Source organism: Hetaerina americana, unplaced genomic scaffold, assembly GCF_022747635.1.
Source record: "Hetaerina americana unplaced genomic scaffold, ioHetAmer1.1.p SCAF_3, whole genome shotgun sequence".
NCBI lineage: Eukaryota > Metazoa > Arthropoda > Insecta > Odonata > Calopterygidae > Hetaerina > Hetaerina americana.
Window position 1 is genome coordinate 27,321,531 of NW_027286874.1, and position 21,646 is coordinate 27,343,176.

The 21,646-nt window shown below is 36.1% G+C and overlaps 1 protein-coding gene across 5 annotated transcripts in view; it reads left to right on the plus strand.

The window, feature by feature from the left end:
* Pkn (serine/threonine-protein kinase N) overlaps positions 1–21,646 on the plus strand; it is a 101,899-nt gene that overhangs the window by 50,443 nt on the left and 29,810 nt on the right. For 3 of the 5 annotated variants that reach the window (XM_071588356.1, XM_071588357.1, XM_071588358.1), the window contains exons 1-7: positions 687–2,888; positions 3,123–4,793; positions 5,315–5,637; positions 7,750–7,904; positions 11,211–11,298; positions 16,352–16,517; positions 16,603–16,801. In XM_071588356.1, coding sequence (XP_071444457.1) covers positions 1,761–2,888; positions 3,123–4,793; positions 5,315–5,637; positions 7,750–7,904; positions 11,211–11,298; positions 16,352–16,517; positions 16,603–16,801 — 3,730 coding nt within the window. In that variant the 5' untranslated portion in view covers positions 687–1,760. Of the gene's footprint in view, positions 1–686; positions 2,889–3,122; positions 4,794–5,314; positions 5,638–7,749; positions 7,905–11,210; positions 11,299–16,351; positions 16,518–16,602; positions 16,802–21,646 lie in introns of those variants that run through there. The other 2 variants (XM_071588360.1, XM_071588359.1) reach the window with 1 other exon arrangement.

The following is a 21,646-nucleotide window of genomic DNA, read 5'->3' on the forward strand; positions in this document are numbered from 1 at the left end:
AATTCAAACACATTTTGGGTAATTGGTAAATATTGACCAATCGTTTAAAAAAATTGAAAGGTCGAAAAAGACTAATTGAATCAAAATAAAAATAATAGTTTTCGTTGATGAGGCAAAAACTTTTCATTCTCAAAACTAAAATCGCGAATTATCTCAATCTATTCACTTATAATTGCTGCAGCCGAAGAACACGTTCATGTTGATTCACTTTTATAAAAAAGCAATGACTTGATGTCTAAAAGTTGATTAAATTATATTAATACTTTGAAATTATCGGTACATTTGATTCTCTTTCAAATTTTAACCACTCGCCGCTTGCGACTAAACATGTGCTATCTTATTCGCATACTCAGGCACGAGCGTTGTGGTGCATTTTCTTCAATTTTTTCGACCCTCGGAAGTTTTGTAGCTCTATAACGGAACTTAGGGTGACGTCTGTGCATCGTTAACTAAAAATGAGTACTCGGTTAAGAAATAAAAACGGGGAAATAGTGAATACGAAAGTGGGGAAGGAGGTAGCGGTAGGCTTTAGGGAAGGCAGCACATCGAAAGGGGGATGTACCACCTCCCGTGGACCCCGAAATAGAACTGCTCCACGCATCTGGCGCTGAGCCTGCTTTGCTGATCGAAAGCGTTCCTTCGTTCCCTACCTTTTGGGGTTTCAGTATCTCGCCCGGTGTAGAATAGGGTGCGCGTGAGCACACCACTTAACAGCCAATCCACCCGGAGGAAAGCATTTGGGATAAGTGTTGCTGGTGTTCTGGAGAATTGTTTTGATTAATGCGTCACTCACCTTAGCTCGTCATCACGCATAGGCAAACTAAAATGAGTGAGCCTCTCTCGTGACGCGCAGCTTTTGGCATCAAGTGAGGGGAGGGACTGTTGAAATAGTATGTGATTATCAAGTGTGTGCCTTAGCGATCTTCTTGTCTTGAGCTATTCTGGTTGAAGAGATTGAGTGTATATTTTCGGGTGGTAAAAAATTGCGGGAGTGGGGGAATTATCGACGTCCATTCACCCGTGAGAGAACGTGAGGTCATTGAGCTAATAGGTTGTCTCAGGTGGAAGAGAAAATTAACTAGTGACTCCCCATCAATTGAAGAAGAGGAGCAGATGGTGAATTGCTTCCTTTCGAATGTATCACGCTTGTTGCATATTGCATTTTGTCTGACCAATCATGTGGAACTTGTCATCGTAACGGGTTTATAAAAGCAAGCAAAGTATTTTTAATGGTGTTGCGTAATTTTGTGGCAAGGAAAAATTGTCATACTGTCGCAATATACATAGTATGCCACATTGTATCTGTACTTACTCTCTCCACATATGCACGACCCGAGTTAGCATTTTGTGTTGCGATCAGCAAGCTTATGTTTCCTTTGAATATCCACCCGTGAAAATACAGTTACGACTTCAGCACCTATTGACTCTCTTCTGAGGTATTCCCAGAAAAACTCCCCGGTTTATTTTATTATGAGTAAGAAGTTTTGTGTTAAAATATGTGCGTCAATTATGAATGGCAATAGTACTATATTCAAATTTTTTTTATAAATGATGGCTTGTGCAAGTGAGTGTTTACACTTGTTTTGAAAAATATCAACGAATTGGGCGTAATCCATAGTGCTAGGGTAACTTTAGGAATCGATTTTTGACAAATCAAAGGCAAACAACGTCTTTCAGGCCGTTTCGCGGTGGAATGCGTAAAGCTCGCACCACGCGATTGGGTCGTGTCGTGATGCGAAGTGGGTTGCCCGCGCGTCAGGATGTTCGGCCAGTCTCCAATGGAGAGGGAGTGGTCACTGCACGCTCAGTTGACCATCTCTCACGGCGCCGGATCTTCCGCCGGAGCCGCTACAAAGCCTCAGCTGGCAGCAGTTGGTGGTGCGCCGGAGACCTTTCGTCCATCTGCGGTAGTATCGAACCTACCTGGTGGTGGTGTGCACATGGAATATTCATGGAAAAATGGAAGCAAACCATCTCCCATGCAAAACTTGTCGGTTAAGCCAGAACAGCATCAATCAGGAAGTGTGTTGGTTTCTCTCAAGCGACACCAGCATGAACCACGCAGCCATTCTTTTCACTTTGTGCCCATGTCAAGTGCTGTCTCGCATTCTTGTCAAGAAGGGAGTGATGGTAATCCTTCCAGAAATCCAACTAGTGTTCACATTGGACCATCAAGTAATATGAGGCAAACAGGAACAAGGCCTCATCATCAAGATTCTGGATATTATTCCCCACCCACCTATGCTACCTTGCCACGATGTGCTACTTCCAATGACCCAAATGCAGCTCATTCTTGTACCCTTATGTTGTCATCAAATGTGCCACGTCGTTCTATGAGTGCAGTGACGAGCAGTCCCTCCACCAAAGTAATCAGTCCATCCAGTTTTCCTGTACAAGGGCAGCTTCTGTTATATCCTGGACAAACATTAAGAGTTGATCTACCCAGGAGTCACAGTTTGAAGAACCCTTCAGTATCTCCATTTGCAGTAAACTGTTGTTCAGGTCCAACTTTATTTCCAGAGGAATCTAGGCCAACACGTCCAACCACGCTCAATGTATGTAGTTCACCTTTAAGTCCTAGTCAAGGAAGAGTAAAAGTATTAGCTCATGGAAGTACCAGTGTGGTAAATACTGTCCCTTCTCCCCATACTTTCCAAGAAGTACCAGTCATTAAGGTTCAAGACCAGAGTACTCAAGGCATGGTTACCAATCGTGATGCCTCCTGTCAAACACCTCGAAGTACAGTCAAGAAGCAGTCATCATCAAAACCAGTATTCAAAAGCTATGATACTCGTAGAAAGACTGACTCAGATTTAATGAGTTCATCATCCAGTTTCCATTTGCATCCACCATCAGATCCTCACTATGGAATAGGTGAAGAAGTGAAGGTGAGCATTCTGTGATTTATTTTTAATTGCAAAAATTTGGCTGTTAAAATGACAAGTAATTTTTAATAATAACACTTTTATTAGAAATAATAGGTTTCACGTTACTTAACATCTTTAAATGATGTGTTTGTGACAATAATTTAGTAATGGAATTTGACTGATGATCAAAGTTTGTCTGAAGCAAAAATTCTTATTTTCACTCTATGCATTAACTCAGCTTTTCAATAATTTCAGAAGAATAAGTTAAGGCGTTCACCTGCACGTTTAAGAGGAACATCTCCATTCCAAGGAATGAAACCTAAAGCTTCAACGAGCTTTTCTTTGAAGTCCAATGGAAAAAAAAGGCAGAAGCCAAGAACGGTTCACATTGATGTGTATTGCACTGCATCAGAGGATGATGCAGATGGTAGTCAGTCTACATCATCACAGGATGATAGAAAACATTCTAGTGAGGATGATTCTACTTCTTCCCCTCAAACTGTGTATGAATCTGAGGAATTCCGTGTTGTCCATAGTAAAGCTAAAAAGAACCAGCTTCCTGCCTCATTTTTACTTTCTAAAGAGAAAAATAATAAAAAAGAGGTGTCTAAAGAAAGTGTTTCTTCCAAAGCCTATGAAGAAATGAGTAAGAGTGAACCAGATAATTCTGAAAGAGTAGAAACTTCAAATTATGGCAGTTCTTCTTGTTCCAGTGCTAGTTTAGAGCAAAAAATTCCCAAGAACCTACAACCTGGTACATCAAAGAGCAGTGGAATCGGTGCTTGTGGTTGTGGAGGTCCCACCCGTGATCCATCATGGTCAACCCTGTCAGCTTCTAGTGGACTTCCATTCAATGAAGATGATGATTCTGACTCAACTGCAACATCATGGAAAGATACGACTACAGATATGGGGGAAAATGATATTGAGAGGAGCTTTTCCAGTTTAGTTCAGAGTGATAGTTTTGAATATGCGGATGATGAAGATCTGCGTCGCATTCAAGAGAAGGAAGTTGAATGGTCAGGGCAAAATCCTTCTTCGGGGGGGAGGGGAATCGGACCAAGGACATGGCGCTCGCCACAGGTTGAGAGGCTGCAGTACCTACAGCAGCTTAGATTTAAGCACCTAATTGCTAAACATATGAGAAAACCAACGCCAGGTCCAATGTCTGAAAAGTGCAGTGAAGACTCATTAGATTCTTCTGATGTAAGTGAGGAAAGTGAAGTGATTGAAAATATAAATAATGGCATAAAAGATAAATTAGCCATTCCTGAGCCTAAATTAGCAGAGTCACTTGCCATTCATAAAGGTAATGACAGAAGTAAATTATCTCCCTTTAATGCCTCATCCTTTTCTCCAGTGAGGGGGGCAGTCTCCCCTCCTGCACAACTTAGACGAGCTCTGTCTCCACGATGGGTTGCTCCTCCTGGAGGTCCATTTGTACCTCATGCTGATGGCATCAAGTCACCCGGTTCAGGTTCATCCCCCCTTATTATTCCATCAAAGTCAAGCATTGTATCTCCATTCACTAGTCTTCAAGGTGCTAGAACAGATCCAATGTCAAAAGCTGAGCGATTTGGTACAATAATTGGGCGATTTCGAAAGCCAGGCCATCATGTTGGCCCATCCAAAAATGCGGAGTGTGGCTGCGAGCACTGTCGCCAGTATTTCGATAAATATTCCCATTCTGTAGATGAGCGATACCGAGAGCGAACGAAGTCAGTTGGAGACATGCCTATAGGGAGGGATAAAACAGATCCATGGTCTTCATTATCTTCTATGCAAACCTCTCTTCCTGCTGAAGTAGAATCCCAAATGAATTTGAGAAGCCATAATTCCAGCTTAGAAGTGCCCAGTTTATCTGATAGTGAAGTGGAAAGGAACATGGTCTCTAATGGCAGTAGACCACTGTCACAGAATGAAAAGGCAAGGAATTCCAACACATCTAACGGTAGTCATGTAGGTAAGCTTGTTGGAGAGGTTTAGTGTACCTTCCTGTGCATTTAAATTGTGAAATTTATGGGAATGGTGGCAGTTAAAGGACTCGTAATTTTATTTTTCTTTGAAGCATTGTTTTAAAATAGTAATGAAAGATATTAGCCGTAAATATTTAAATCTGTGTATTCTTTTAAGTGAATAAATGTGTGATGCAATATCATGACTTAGCAGCTTTTATTAACCAGAAGCTTCTCTGTACTATCAGATGTTATATAAAGATTAATTTGAATTTTCATGATTTGGTTGCATTGCTGCCCTGCTAGGGAGCCTTTGTAATCCTGGAAATTATTTACTTCAAACATTAGTTTAGCCTGTAAGAAATAGGGTGCTATATAAATAAATGTATATTTGTATTATGCCCAATACTTTGTGACAAGAAATTTTTAGAAGAACCCTTCAGTAGAACATTCCCCCTGGTTGGCAATGAATATGGGGGTGAATTCTTACAGGCACAAGTAAGTCTCGCAGAGTCTAGCAGAAAGCTTGATCTACTGAGAAAATCATTAGAGCTGCGACGTCAAGAACTTCCTCCCGATTCTCCTGCAGCAGCCCAACTCAAATGTGAACTTCAAAATGTCCAAGCTGCAAGTCCTGTACCTGTCACATATACAAGTTTACAGCCATTCCGGAACTCGTCAGGTATTGTGGGAACTGGAGGATCTGGTGAAGTTACAAGAGGGAGTGGTAGTTTCAGCTTCCCCGGGGTTGGAAAAGTGCCTCCAGTGTCTCCATTGGGGCGTACAGCTGCCGTTACTGGGAAATTGGAAGTACGGTATGTTATGTTTAATTTTTCCATTTGTATATTTAATATGATTTAGGCATTCTGCGAAGATGCTTTTCAAAAAGATAACCTCTTTATTTGCTACCGACATATGTTTATTTTAATTTTCATTTTGTAGATCAGTATTTTGAGTTGGTAAGAATAATGAACCATTGACTTTTTTTGCATGTTTTTGGATTTTTTTAAAAATATCAATTGGTGAATCAACCTTAATAAATAAATAGCTTAAATATTTGAATTAATTTACCTGGAACTGTAATTATAATAACAAATTTGCTACTGCTGTTTTTAATCATCTATTCAAAATATTCATTAGAGATGCAATGCATAGGTACCCAGCTTCATTATAGAATGACATCATTCATTAGTGCTCTTATTTCAACAAATGCAAAACTCTTCATTGCCACAAGTAATGCTTCCTTTTTGTATAAACTATGGACTTACACTAATGTTAATTTGTATGCTACATTACAGTGTAATCTCTAGACGGCCATTAATGGTTCATAGGAAAATATGAATAAGTGAGAAGTGATTCTAAGATATGAGCTAGAACCAGTAATATGCTCTTTTAAAAAATTGTACTAATTTTAATTTGTAATTATGCCCTTCTCCATATGTTGCTAAATACTGTTATCTTTAGGAAAAATTCCATTCAGTATTCTGTAATTTCATGTGGATTGAAACAGCATGCTATGAAGCATTTTATGTTTTCATTTACTTCTTTTTCCCATAGAGTTAGTAAGCACTGAACATAATATTAGTCATCTAAGCTCCCATAGGCCGCCATGTGGCTGCCAATTTTTATTGAAATTTTCTCAGGTCTTCCGAGGTTAGGTCCTCCATCTCCACCTGTTTCGACGTACAATACATTCATCAAAACAAGGAGAAAAAGGACCAAGCCTGAAGGAAAACCTGAGAAGATATCACTAATGCCATGCACAGGGAAAGCTAATTTTTCTTAATTTCTTCCTTCAAGGAGTAAATGAATTCGAATAAATACTGAATTTTCTAATACCTTGTTAGTGCTTTTTAATAATCACCAGCGATACTAAGTCTAAGTATTCATAGACCTTTAGCTTTCCTTGAAGGTGTTCCATTCTGAGAAGCACTAATATTAGTGCCTAATTAATTGGTTGACATAATCCCATTTCATTTATATTCATGCAGTCTCAACATTTAGTAGTAATCCAGAAAACCTTCTGTCCACTCAACAAAATTTTTAATGCACATATTTTCAGTATCCATGTACAGCCTAAGGCACACTAAAGTGAAAATTTTTAACTTCCCCACCATCCATTTGAAACCTTAATATCATCCATCCTAAATTTATCTGCAGCTGTAAGTGCTTTTCCTTGCCAGAAATAACCTAGCTAGTGGAAATAATTTGCATTTTTTTTTTAATCAGTATAACCCTATGCTATTGATATCATTTCCTAGAACAAGTGGTTTATTCAGATTTTTCTGTTGGTTTACGATTATTTCATATCCTGAATTCGTTTGTAATAATATTTCAGCAATTTATCTTGATGAATTCAAAATTGATGGCTTTTATTTTTCCTTTTAATATTGCAAATAGACTTATTGGAATTGAAATTTGCCAATTATGATAGTCGTAAGAAACAACATTCCTTGCGTAGATGTTACAAGACATGATCTATGTTCACACAATTCTTTGGAGGCGCTTGCCCAGGATATCCATTTCTCAGAGGATTGTTTACAGTCCCTATTGCGCTCTCTCTCTCTCTGTCTGCCTGAATCTCACCTTTTGATCCTCAAATTGAAAGTTCTAAGGAAATGCTTCCCAATGTGAATATCCTAACTTTGAGGCTACATTTTCCTGTCCTTGATTAACCCTGCAAACTATTTAACTGAAAGCAAATTATATTTTTTAAACACACATATATTTACCATATTTTTCATATTACTCATTCGGGGAAGTACCTGCTGATACTGCAACGAATTAAAAAAACTCCTAAAATTGAAAGGTGTTCATGATGATCTTAAGAGGAGCATAGTGCATAGTATTTTGTGTGAATTTTTAATATTTTAAATTTTAGAGTTTTAACGCTGGGTGTAATACATTGATTGATGTACTTTGTGTAGGTTAATGGGCTGCCAAGATTTATTGGAAGAGGTACCAGGACGTTCAAGAAGGGATAAAGAAATTACAGGAAGCCCAGGAGATCTCCGTTCCTTTGTCAAAGGAGTTACTAGCCGAAGTTCTAGCAAGTCTTACAGTGTGAAAGATGAAACAAGCAGTAAGTACTTTATTAAATTATTACATGAATGAAAGTTTAAATTATGATAAACTAATTCACTAACTAGCTACATGTACGAAAGTACACAATGGTTAGTGATTTAAATTATGGTCTGTCAATCTGACCCAAGCAAAAGACTACATATGCTCCTTGCAACAACATTTAATTAAACTTTCTTATGTTTCCTTGAGAATAATTTTTTAAATAGAAAATCAGTGTATTTGTGCATTAGCACAAGTAAAAGTTAATTAGAAAACATTAATTTAATGTTCATGCCACATGCACTGTGTAATGTGTGCAGATATAGATTATGTTATCTGCAGCAAATGTTTGAAACTGGATCAAAGAGATTCTTTTGCTCTATGGGAGATGAAAAATTGTTCATCAAAGTTGTAATGCTGATTGCCTGATGTATTATCCACTGATTATGTTCTATTGAGAGGTAGGAAGTCGATACTGGTGAAATATCAGTAATATTGGTTCATGAATTCAAAATAAATAATTTCACTGAGTGTGAAAAATAAATAATTAAAAACAAGTACCGCCATAAATTTCATGTATTTTGTGACTTACGATATTGCCTCTGCGAAAACTATCCACCTTTGGTTTTTCTGCGTGCATATGGGGCATGGGACCTGACAATATGCAATCAACTGGCAGTAGTTTTAACTTTGTTGAAGATGTTGAGTGGGTTAAGGAATTAAGGAATAAACAAAAGAGTGAAAGGAAAAACCAAGTAAATAAGTCAATTAGGGTTGTATGACATAATTTTTATATAAATATACTGCTGGCCATGATATTTCGGACCTCCACCTGTCATTTTCAAATATTTGCTGATACCTTCCCTTCACTGATATACTTATCAGCATGCCTAATTACTGTATCTTTATGGTGAAAGGTTGGGAACCTGTTAATGCACTAGGCTATGTCATGAACTCAGAACACTTTCATAGCCTCATTGGAAGGATACTGTTTTTGGAGTAATGTAAAAGGTTAAAAAAACTTCCCAAATAATGAAATGTGAACACTAAATGTAATTTTCATTCTCATTATTATTTTTTAATTATTTTACTTGAGTATTTGATTTATTTTGCAAATGCAGTGGTATCTCATCAGTTAATATGTATTTATTCATCAATACAGCTCTAACAGTTCATATCTTCCTTTGTTCCTACTGAAATGTTTTCAACAAGTCTAAATGCAACAGTTTTTCATTATAGCTATCAAAAGTGGACCGTAGACACATTACACCTTTGCTTGTTCTTCTCTTGTTAAAATCATTGAAGTAGAATTTTACCATGCTAATAATTTTTTGCAATTTATTTAGTTCTTATCAGGAGCTTTCAGCATATGTGAAATGCTTTGCTTTGTGACAAAGGTGAACAGAGTAACACAGTTTCAAAGTTATTTCTTTTTTTAAATCTGACCATTAATCATGGTTTTGAGTATATGCAGAACATTTTTGTATAATTGAGTATGTGTTATAAAAACAAAAAGGTGATCACTTAATAGCTTAGAAACAATAAATCAAATGCAACTTGACTATATCTCACTTCTATCTGTTGCAAAATCTTAGAGCACATAATTGTCAGTTCAATAATGAGACACCTTGACAATATTAACTTTTTAAGTGACAATCAACACGGATTCAGGAAAACCCACTCCTGCGAGACCCAATTAGGATTATTTACACATGATTTACTTTTATCGGGTGAGAGAGGTAGGCAAGTGGATGCCATCTTCTTAGATTTTCAAAAGGCATTTGATAAGGTCCCACATGGTAAACTCATTCATAAATTAAAGGTCGCGGGTATAAACAAGGGCGCCATAAGTTGGGTTAAAGATTTTCTTTCAGAGCGGGAACAGAGGGTAGTCCTTGATGGCGCTAGTTCCGACAGCGTTCGAGTCACGTCGGGGGTCCCTCAGGGAAGTGTGATCGGGCCGTTGCTTTTCTTGATTTTTGTTAACGATTTGAACCGCGAAGTGAAAAGTAAAATTAGGATGTTCGCGGATGACAAGGTGATCTATCGGGAGATATCTGGGGATGAGGATCATTTTATTCTAGAGCAGGATTTAGATTGCATTACTAAATGGTGTTCTAACTGGGGATTGACTCTAAATTATAATAAATGTTCAGTGGTTAATTTCTTTAAAAGATCAACGGGATTTGCTTACAAATTAGCTGGAGGTGACCTAGCAGTAGTTGATACGGTAAAATACCTAGGTGTCACATTCACAAAAGACTTAACTTGGGGGACTCACATACGTAAAGTCTGCGGTCAAGCATATAAAAAATTGGGATTCATTAGACGCATTGTCGGCAAAAGTGACTCAAAGGTCAAGGAACGTTGTTACCACGCTCTTGTAAGGCCTCATTTAGAATACGCATGCAGCATGTGGGATCCGAGTGAAAAAGGTCTCATTCGGGAAATATAGAAGGTTCAACGCCGGGCAGCCCGTTTTGTAAAAAATTCCTACGATAAAACGCAAAGCGTCACCGAAATGCTCATGGATTTGGGGTGGGAATCATTGGCAGAGAGACAATTCCATGCAAGATTGAAATTATTAAATAAATTTAGATCCGCATGTTTCAGCACCGAGGTCTCGCAAATTATTCGTACTCCTACATACATTGGTCGCTTGGATCATGCATATAAAATTCGGGAAATAGATGCCAGAACTAGCCGACTCAAGGACTCCTCCTTCCCACGGACAATACGGGATAGCAACTGCAGGGTTATAGATAGCAAAAATTCCACTTGCCACCCTCAGCGTCTAAAAAATAATTAGTTGTATTTAAATGCATGCTCTTCCACTAACCTTATGTGTTTTGCTATAATAACCCATTCTTTCCGAATGACCTCATTCATGTTCTGTTCATCTGTTTTTAAGTTTCCCTTTCAATCCCTCGTCCCTCTCCGCGGGGGCAAATTCCTGCTACCTGCAACGCCCTTGCGGCGGCTTGCGGGGTATTATGTAGATGTAGATGTTGACTGAAGAAAGGTATATTAGCAGTATTTTGTGGTCAATGACAACTTTTTAAATAATGGGCTGCTGACTGATAGTGTTAATTACATTTTTGAATTTCAAAGGTAATACAGTAACCTTAAAATGTTAGACCAAAGAAAAAATTACTAAGTTTTCTTGAGGTTCCCTGCATTGGACTCAATGCTTGATTTATATTGATGAGTTAAACAATCTATTTCATGATTAATTCAAGATCAAATATTTTCTGTAGTTGATTATTATTATGACTGTATCATCAATATTAATAGACTCATGACATTTTCTGTTTTATTTATGCAGATGAAATAATGGCTGTTTTGAAGTTGGACAATCAAACTGTTGGCCAGACTAACTGGCGGCCTTGTTCTCAACAGGCATGGGATCAAAGGTAAACTAATAATCATAGAATTAAAATCAATATATATTTGCTGACTGCTGAATTTTTTTCTGATAAGTTTAATCTTTTTGCAGTGCATTTGGATTCACACATTTTATCTTAGAATTTATATGATCTGCATTTCATGTCATGTTTTATTATGTGATATCTATGCATAAGTGTTTTTTATTTCTCATATTGAATATCTTGAAGTTATCGCACTCCTCTAAGATTTCATTATATTTTCTATTAGCTAGCAATCATAAACAACTTCGTAAACAAATATGATTTTGTTTGGGAAATTATGAAAAGTGAAGAAATCACCCAATTTGTATCCATGGCATGTGATAGCATAATGCTTCTCTATACATTATACATACTATATATACATGAAAATTGTTCACAATGTGAAAATAGTAGTTCATCTCAAGTGATTACATTTTGATATTTTAGTACCCTGCGAGCCACCGCTAGGGTGTGTGGCAGGGGGTGAATACATATTTTTTCAAGATGGCGTCTGTTGCTGTTGATCTGTTGTGTGACTCCTGTAAAAATCCTATCGATTATACCAATAAATTTATCTGTTGTGACTGTTGTCCGCGATTTTTTCACATTAAATGTACGGGACTCAAGGATCTTCCTCAAAAAGCATTATTAGAATGCCGTGACTTATACTGGAAGTGTTCCTACTGCCGAGCGTCTGTCCATAAAATCTCCAAAATGGCGTCGGACATTGAATTTTTAAAGGAAGAATTGACTAAGTTAAAATCTGAATGCAAACGTACTACTGAAGAGCCTAAAAGTGCGGCTACTTTTGCAGACTGTTTAAAGTCTGCTAATGCTCAAGTTCAGCCATTGCTTAAAGAGAAAAAGCCTACCGTTGGTGCTCCGGAACGTCCGCAAACTCGTGCCTGCAAACGGAATGCATCTACAGTGCCTGTTGTGTCCCCTGTTCAACCCCAATCTACCTCTGTATCTTCTGCATCTACCAATGAAATCCTCGTCACTCAACTGAATGAATACACTGGTGAAAATTCTTCTGTTAGCCAATCTTCTTACCTTTCTAGTGACGGCTTTAAAGTTATACAACATAAGCGGCGAGGCCGTACACCCATCATGGGTTCCTCTGATAAAAAGTGCTCTATCTCTGGCATTAATCGCCGTTCTCACGTGCATGTTTGGAATTTTCATCCTGACACCACTACAGAAGCAATTATGTCCTATCTGAAGGACCACCTGCCCGAGCTCCCCGATACATCAGTAGATATCGAGCAGCTTAAGGTATCCAGAGGTAATTATGCCTCTTTTCATATCTCGATTGACGAAGATCTCCGTGAAAAGCTCCTGTCCCCAGAGTTTTGGCCAAAAAATATTTTCCTCGTTAATTATTTTTTTCCGAGATCCCGCCGGAATTCTCCAGAAGATTAGTGCATCAATTGAAAACTCCCAAAACCTCAGGTAGTTCTACTTCTTTTTCTGTCAACTTCCTCGTGTTAAATGTTCAGTGCCTAAGAAACAAGATTTGTGACCTGGAAATTTACTTGAACTCGGCAAATTATGATATTCTGTGCCTTTCTGAACACTGGTTACATGAACAAGAAAGTGATCTATACCAAATAACGGGATATACTCTTGGCTCAATCTACTGTAGAAAATCCTTCAAAAATGGTGGTGTATGCATCTATTTAAAAAACTATCTCACGTGTAAACGGTTGGATTTACATCGTTTTTGTATGGATCTACATTTTGAAATTGTTGCCGTGTACCTTAAAAGACTGAGATTAATTGTGGTATCTATTTATCGTTCTCCTAATGGAGACTTTGATGTGTTCTGTGAACAGCTTGAGAAGGTTTCAACTTATCTTCAAAACTTTCACGCAACTATCGTTATAGGAACCGATTTAAATGTTGACATGGGTTGCCTTTCAAGGAGTCATACTCAGCTAGACATTCTTCTCAGGGGCTTTGATTTATATTGTGCTAATTCGGAACCGACTAGGTTGAATGCCTGTCTTGACAATGTAATAACTAATACTGATAAATCCGACTGTATTCTCAAAGTCTTTGACCCCATGCTCTCTGATCATTTTGCAATCTCCTTTTCATGGCACCCTAAGCTGTGTGTAAATAGCTATAACAAAACTTCCAAAACTGTGTATTTTAGACAGATGACTGTACACCATGTCTATGACTTCATAATTTTGCTTAATAATACTGACTGGGATGCCCTGCTGACCTATACTGATTGTGAAAGAAAGTTGGCAACTTTTTTTGTCATTTCCTGTTATTGTTTGAATGTGCATTCCCAAAGAAATTAATTCAGCTGAAACAGAAGCCCAATCTACAGGCAAATTGGTTTAATATTGACCTTGAGAATAAGAGAAGGAATTTACTCAACTTATATAAACAGTATAAGCTATGTGGTAGTGATGATCTTAAAAAAGCCTACAATAACCAAAAGAAGGACTACTATAATGAGTTAAGATTGGCTAAATGTCAAGCCAATGTTAGCTACATTAATAGTGCATCCAACAAATGCAGAGCAGCCTGGACTATCATTAAAAAAGAAACAGGATTCAGTAAAAACTCTGATGATGTTCCGATAGACTCTGAATCTTTTAATAACTACTTTATTAGTTCGGTTGACAATATTATAGCTGATATAAATAATATTAATCAAACCTCAGCTGACACTGCTAATAACCAATTATGCAATACTCCCACCACCAATTCTATATTTAGATGGAAAGAAGTTTCTCAGATAGACATAATTAAAGTAGTGAAAAAGTTCAAGAATTCTAATTGTAAAGATATGTTTGGGCTTTCAAATAATTCAATCAAATCTGTAATTGACTGGTTAGCATACCCTCTTGCTATTGTCATTAACTCTTGTCTCCAGGGGGGATCGAGATGGTGCGGGGGCTAACGTACTGGCTTCCCACCCTGAGGGCGCGGGTTCAAATCCCGGCGGTGTTGAATATTTTTCAGAGGTATCTCGATCCCTACTTGAGGTGCTTTGTGGAGGGCACTTTGAGTGAGTACGGCGTCCGTCGGATGGGACTGCGGACCCCTTGGCGCCTTTCGTAAAGAGCAGGCTAATGCCGACGCCGGGTTTCTCTCCACCTTTCATCCTTTCCTGTCCATCCCCTATGGCGCAAATGACCTTAGCTGTCGGTCGCCTCCCCTAAAAACTACTACTACTCTTGTCTCCAGTCTGGTTATTTTCCTGATCAGTTGAAGTTTTCCAAGGTCATTCCTATTCACAAACGTGGTGATATCAGTTCTCCAAACAATTATCGTCCCATTACAATTATCTCTCCACTTGCAAAAATCATTGAATCAGTTGTATTTACCCAAATCCTGGACTATTTTGAATCTTTAAACCTATTTACACCGACTCAGTTTGGTTTCAGACCCAACAAATGTACAACCCAAGCTGTTGAATATGTTATAAAGCAAATCATTAAGGCTTTTGAAGGTAATCAATGTTTGGCTCTCTCATTATGTGATCTCTCTTCGGCTTTTGACTGTGTTAATCACACAATTCTCATAAATAAGTTGAAATATTATGGTTTTAAGGATACTGAACTAAAATTTATTTCTTCCTACTTATCTGATCGTAAGCAGTCAGTTTATGTAAATGGTAAACAGTCAAAACCATTAAATATTAAATATGGTGTGCCTCAGGGCTCTGTGCTTGGACCTCTTTTATTTCTGGTCATGATCAATGACTTGTGCCCCAATATGATTACTGACTGTGTCCTCTATGCGGATGATACTACTTTCCTACATAGTTCCCCCCATCATTCTGATGCGATGAATAGAGTTCCTACTATACTTAAAAAGGCAGTGGACTGGTTTGCTGCCAACAATCTCCATATGAATCCCAATAAAACTCAGCATCTTATATGTACTCTAAAATATGCTACACAAGACACTGTCCCTGTGAAACTGCTGGGATTTTATATAGACTCCAAGTTAACATGGAGTACTCATATTCTATACATTAGGAAGAAACTTGCCCGAGCCTTATTTCTGCTCAGGAAATTGAAATTATATGTTAGTAAGGACTACTTAATTAATGCCTACTATGCATTCTTTCACTCAAATATTACTTATGGCATTAGACTTTGGGGGCATGCATCTGATATTAAGCTAATCTTTGTGATGCAGAAAAAGGCAGTCCGTACCTTATCTAATTCATGTCCACTTGAACACTGTAGACCTCTCTTTTTAAATTTAAAAATTATGACTATCTACAATTTATATATATTCTATTCATTAGTTCATGTAAAAGAAAATACGAGTATGTACTCCACTAGGGCTGACGTTCACAGCCATAACACCAGAGCAAAGTCTAATATGGATTTTCCATACTGTAGGCTAGATAGGACTTACTAAGTTGAAGGTCTACCTATCAAATTGTTTAATATGCTTCCAAAATCTGTAAAGTCAGCCCGCAATGTAGTGTTCCGCAGGGTGCTGCGTGATTGGCTTACCTCCAATCCTTTATACTCAATAGAGGAGTATTATGAGCTCGACTTTACTAGCCTAAAATTATAAGGTCTAGCGTGAGTAGAATACTTGGTGTATGTATGCAAATATTTTCAAATAAGTATTTTATGTGATTGTATATTGTGCTGTATACTATATTATCCAGGAACAACTGTATGTTCCTAAATGACGACATCTACCATATGTGAATATGATTATAAGATGAATAAAGTATATTATTATTATTATTACACATCACACTAATTTTGACCCAAATGTGACCCTACAGAGGTCAGACAATGTAATTCTGATCCATTATTGTTTGTGGAAAAAATGACGTCTTTAATCTATCTGTTCTCCAATATAATACCTTGTTTTTTGTGACATCTTAATAGCACTAGGGCTCGTGAGACTTATTAACATAAAATTTTTCTACAATTCAGTACCCTTTAATATGGTTATTACTTTGGGTTGTGTGTAAATTTCAGTTTTAAGTTGCTAAAAATATCTATTCAGTAGCCAATTGAATGAATTTGTGTGTATAGTAATTGTTCTTTTGAATTCTCTTTAGGTTCAGTATAGATCTTGACAAGTCAAGAGAACTTGAAATCGGTATATTTTGGAGAGACTGGCGGTCTCTTTGCGCCATCAAATTTCTACGTCTGGAAGAGTTTATTGATGATGTACGTCATGGAATGGCATTACAATTGGAACCTCAGGGACTTTTATTTGCTGAGGTAAGTAGCTGAAATTATGATTTTGAAAATCCTTTACCTATATTTCAATCTCACTCTGGTTTAATTTAAATATTTATATTTTTAGATCAAATTTTTGAACCCCATGATTTCAAGAAAACCTAAACTTCAACGACAAAAGAAAATTTTTAAGCAGCAGGGTAAAAACTTCCCTAGACCTAATCAAATGAACATAAATGTTGCTACATGGGGTCGATTACTCAAGAGATCTAATCCATCCATGCAAAATAATCAGGAGAACTGTGCCAATGAACCTAATACACCTGGTATGTATGTTGCTGTTATCTGTAGCTTTTTTTAGATCTGATCACTTAGTTTTATTTTAAATACATATGGTGTAACATGGGGATTGATCATACTTAAGAATAAGAGTGCATTTCTGGAAACCTCTAAATATGATATTTTAAGCCCTAATTGAAAATTTTTATTTTCTTGCACTGTGTTCATAATGTCTTCTTTTTCTCTATTTTATTAAAAAGTAGAGCTTGAATATGTATGTAACTCCAAAATAATGCTTTTTTATGATCTTATTTCTCTTCCACTCACCAAGTCGTACTATTCATTTTATTTTATGTACCAATATATCATCAAGGGAAAGTGTTTTGAATTAGTAAACATTTGTGCTTTAAGCTAATACCAGATGTGACAAATTAAAGACATATATGGACTTGGACACTGTTCTCTAGTTTATTTTTTAGATGTAAAAATAATATTTATTAATATTCCAGAAAAATATACACCTGATACAGTATTTATTAGTAGTAAGCAAGATGCTATCTGTGAAAGTAGGCCTTATCGTGGTCACCTTCCAGCAGTTTTGTGTTTAGGCATTTACAACGCCTTAAAGCATTACTTTCAAGTGAAAATATGTGAAAAAGGTACGATATGCGTATGTTTTAGAATAGCCTTCAGTACAACATTATTTCAATCCAATCAGTTTTTGGTTAAAAGTGGATACAGAAGTTCTTTTTCTTTTTCATAATACCTTATAGTGCCTGGCAAGTTATTTAGGTTGTTTAAAAGTGAGTACACCACCAAAAAATGTGTTTGACTTTTTGAAGTTGAAGAGAGTAAGATTGTCATGGCATGCAATGTGCACTTGGTTATCAGCTTCTAAAAAATTAAATGAATTCTTTAATAGTTGTTATGTGCATTTAGTTAGAGGAATGCTTTCTGTAATACTGATTTTCATGCACTTGTCAGTCTTGATTGAAAATGAAAATTTATATTCACAAACTGATCTTACCCATTTTTATCCACCCACGTATACAAAATTGCTATTTATGTTTGAGCGACAATTTGAGTATAAATCAAATTTTACTCTTCAGATCAAGACAATTATTCGGTTTGAGTTTTACTTAAAGGTGACAAAATTAGTTGGGAACAATTTTGTGATGGAATATGAAATAAATCAATGAAGGTACATACAATAATAAATAGAAAATTCAATGAATAAAATTAGGAAACTGAAATGTAATGAGCTTGAACCATTTAGAGTTTTAAAATTTTTACGTTAATTTGAAGCCTATAAAGCTATTTTTAATTTTATAATCTAGTTTTACATAGTTTTTTATATGGTTCTATCTCTCATGGGTGAAGTTGTGTACTTAGCTTAATTTTAACTTAGCTTCAATTTTTGCTGAAACCATGTCATCCTGAACCACACTGACTCATGGACTGGATGGAACTGGATGGTGTGGCGAAGAAAAAATACCAAACAAAATGACACAGATTGTAACACGAGTATTTTTAAAATTCTTAAATGAATATTTCAATTTAAATTAAATTTAAAATGCTTCACCTTTCCACATAAAAAACTTTTATTAACTTTTACTTTCAATGATTGTTTTAATTATGCATACATCTGCTGTCTTTAATAACCATTAGTCTTTTGTGGATTTCTTCTGTGACCTCTAAACATAAAAATCTTACTTCATGAACCAGTCTGCTGACTGTGCTCATCTGTAGAATGTGATTGCAAGTTTTATTAAGGATTTGACGGTACATAATTCTCAGTATTGAGATTAAGTGAACATATGCTGCATAAAGTAATGGGAACTTATCGTGAAAGAAAAAAATCCCCTAGATAGAATAGAGTAACCCTGTGTAGAAATGATAAGGTTATTTTGGAGAACCAATATTATCACTTTTACTTCATCTACTTATATAGTCAGTATTTATGATTATATATTATGCAAAATAATAGTGTTGAACTCCTTTCAGTGAAATAACTTTCAAGCAAGATAATGGCCATTGATATAAACAAGCTGCTGATGTATAGAAAATATAGTCAGGTTAAGTTTTGAAGGCAGGTTAGCTTTCCATGGTGAAACTCCTATCCCATATCATGTTGTTACCTTGCTTAAAACTTACTTGCAATCACTTCAGATAATGAGATTGGTTTTGGGCATAATAACTCCCATCTGCTGAATCTCTCTGTTAGTGGTGAGCAGTTTGTAATAACCCCAAGTGTATTCAGACACTGAAAGAGTCAACAATGCATATTTTAATGAGGGTTTTTCATATGCTCACTCCTGGAGCATACCCGAGTGAGAGGGAAGCGGGAAACTACAATGGCATTTGTTCAAAGCTGGACACCTACAATTTACTCATGTCTGACATTAATTGCAAAATTGATGTCCCCTCGCCTGGAGGGGGAATTTGTTGTGCAAAATCTATAATGGAATTAAACACTCCTAGTACAATATGAACACTATACTCCTCTGTCATGTTTCGGTTTTTAGGTTACGCCAAAAGTTATGATTGTTTCACAGTATTCATTCTCTCCACAAAAATTCACGATACTTCTGTGAATCTTTTTTATCCTTGGTAGAATCCTAGCTGCTTAATGATTTGCAGTGTAATCTTGCAAACATCAAAGTCGTGACTAAAGAATATAACAGGCTAGTTTAATATGGCAGTGAAAAATGAGTTAGCTTTTTATAAACTTATTATTCATTTAAATTGTAATGTCAATCAATGTTTTGTTTGCTTTTATTGGTGATTATATATAAGTTGCATGTTTATTTCATGCGAAATTGTTCTTTTAAAAATTCATTACAATTATGATGCAGTTATTACTGCAATAGTTCATAAAAATTTATGGAAAGAGGGAAATTAATTCAGAAAAAGCAATAATGTTACTAAGTTGCTCATAGGTACAATCTTGGGGAATGCTAAAGGAAATATGAAACCACCATTGTGATGCTGATTCAATGGTGGTTTCCTTAGAGTGATAATGAAAAAGAATTCCACCACCGCTACAAGTTAAAATGATACACTTGTCTCGCTCCAATAGAAGCAAGATTAGCTGATGAAAAAACAATAGAAAAAATTTTGTTTCGATATCTGCCCCAAAAATAGTAGTTGCAATGATTTTGTGGGCTATGACCAGTAGACAGGAGTTCAGTTTGCTGATTTCATACCTGCATATTGGCATTCTTTTCATGTTTATTATCTGTGTATGTATCAGCAAGTGCTTCCTTAATAAACAAAGGTGAACCACCTATTTGCGAGGCCAATGAAATTACTATCACAATGGACAGATAAAATACATCAAGCTTTTATTGACCAATTTCAAAATTAGAAAACCTTTTTTTTTTGTTTGTTAATTTCATAGTCCAGTTTTGTCGACCCCTTGAATTTTGAAATAATGAGGTTCTACCCTGTTTAAAAATTCAACAGGGTAATGATGAAATAGGAATAATTATTTACTATTTTTTCAGTAAATAAGCTCAGTAGATTCCGGAAAAAACTATTTACATTGGTGGGCTAAACTAAGGATTAATGCACTGAATGGTTGAGGCCTTAACTTTGTAGAATTCCATTATTAACTTAGGAGAAAAAAACACAATTTTATCTTTGCTTTTCTACAGAATAGACTTTACTCGTCGACTAGTTTCGTTTACACAATAAACATCATCAGGACTAGTGATGACTAGTCCTGATGATGTTTATTGTGTAAACGAAACTAGTCGACGAGTAAAGTCTATTCTGTAGAAAAGCAAAGATAAAATTGTGTTTTTTTCTCCTAAGGATTAATGTTTTCAATTAAAGTATACTTCAACTGAACAGCAAGTGTCCTCGGTCACCTATTTCCAAAATGGAACCATTTAAACTTTTCCTCTTGCTGTGTTGAGAATTGCTTGAAAGCTACGATATTTTTTAATCCATCAATAACTTAGGTTTTAATTAACTTGAAAATCTAAGATGTCTCATCTTATGCTCAAACCTCAAACATAAATGGTAAATGCTTTGTGTTATTAATGTTGTATGGAGCAAGCTTTTTTCAGAAGAATTTAACTCGTAAAGCAGTATTGATCTAACCATTATTCCGAGAATGAAGTTCCTAAGTTGCAAATATTATGCTTTGCTTTAAGATTGTACACAGTCAGTGTTGCATTAGCCATGTCATATTTTATCATCTCTTATCAGCAATCAAGCCTTCTGAAGAATAAAGAGCCATCACATAAAAAGTCAGGTGCAAAAGATTCTTTCTTAGTATTAATCTTATTCAGAATTATTTACTGCATCTATACATTGAGGTTACACAATTTTTTTCTTTAAATTTCCTCCCTCTCACTTGTTGCAAAAATATATGTATATGTACAATTCTGAAGAGCATATATTTAGTATAAATGGCTGAGTAGAGTTTTTTAGTTTTCTTGCCGTGACAAATAGTTAACAGGGGAGCATTTTTGGATCATTAGTTCATTGCCCACGTCATTGAAGCTGTCATCGAGCCCTCTTATTCAATTTTAATGAACATTCCTCATATAAGCAGTGTTAAATTGCACCTGCCACGTCAAATCTTCCTCACTGAATGCTACAGTTCTGTAGTATTCAGTATACTGTACTCACAGTTATGATAATTAAACTTTTTTTACTTAGGTAGTTTACATTGTGGATTAACAATTAATAATGCTATGCTTCACTAATAATGAAATTATTTATTGAAGTGACACTAATGCTAATGTTTCGCTCTTATCTTGGAGAGTTAAATGGCTTTCAGAATGACATTATATTTTGAATGTATATTGTACCGGAAGATAATATAATATCATAGATACAAGATATACACTTGTATACTCAACAATATAACAGGAATATGG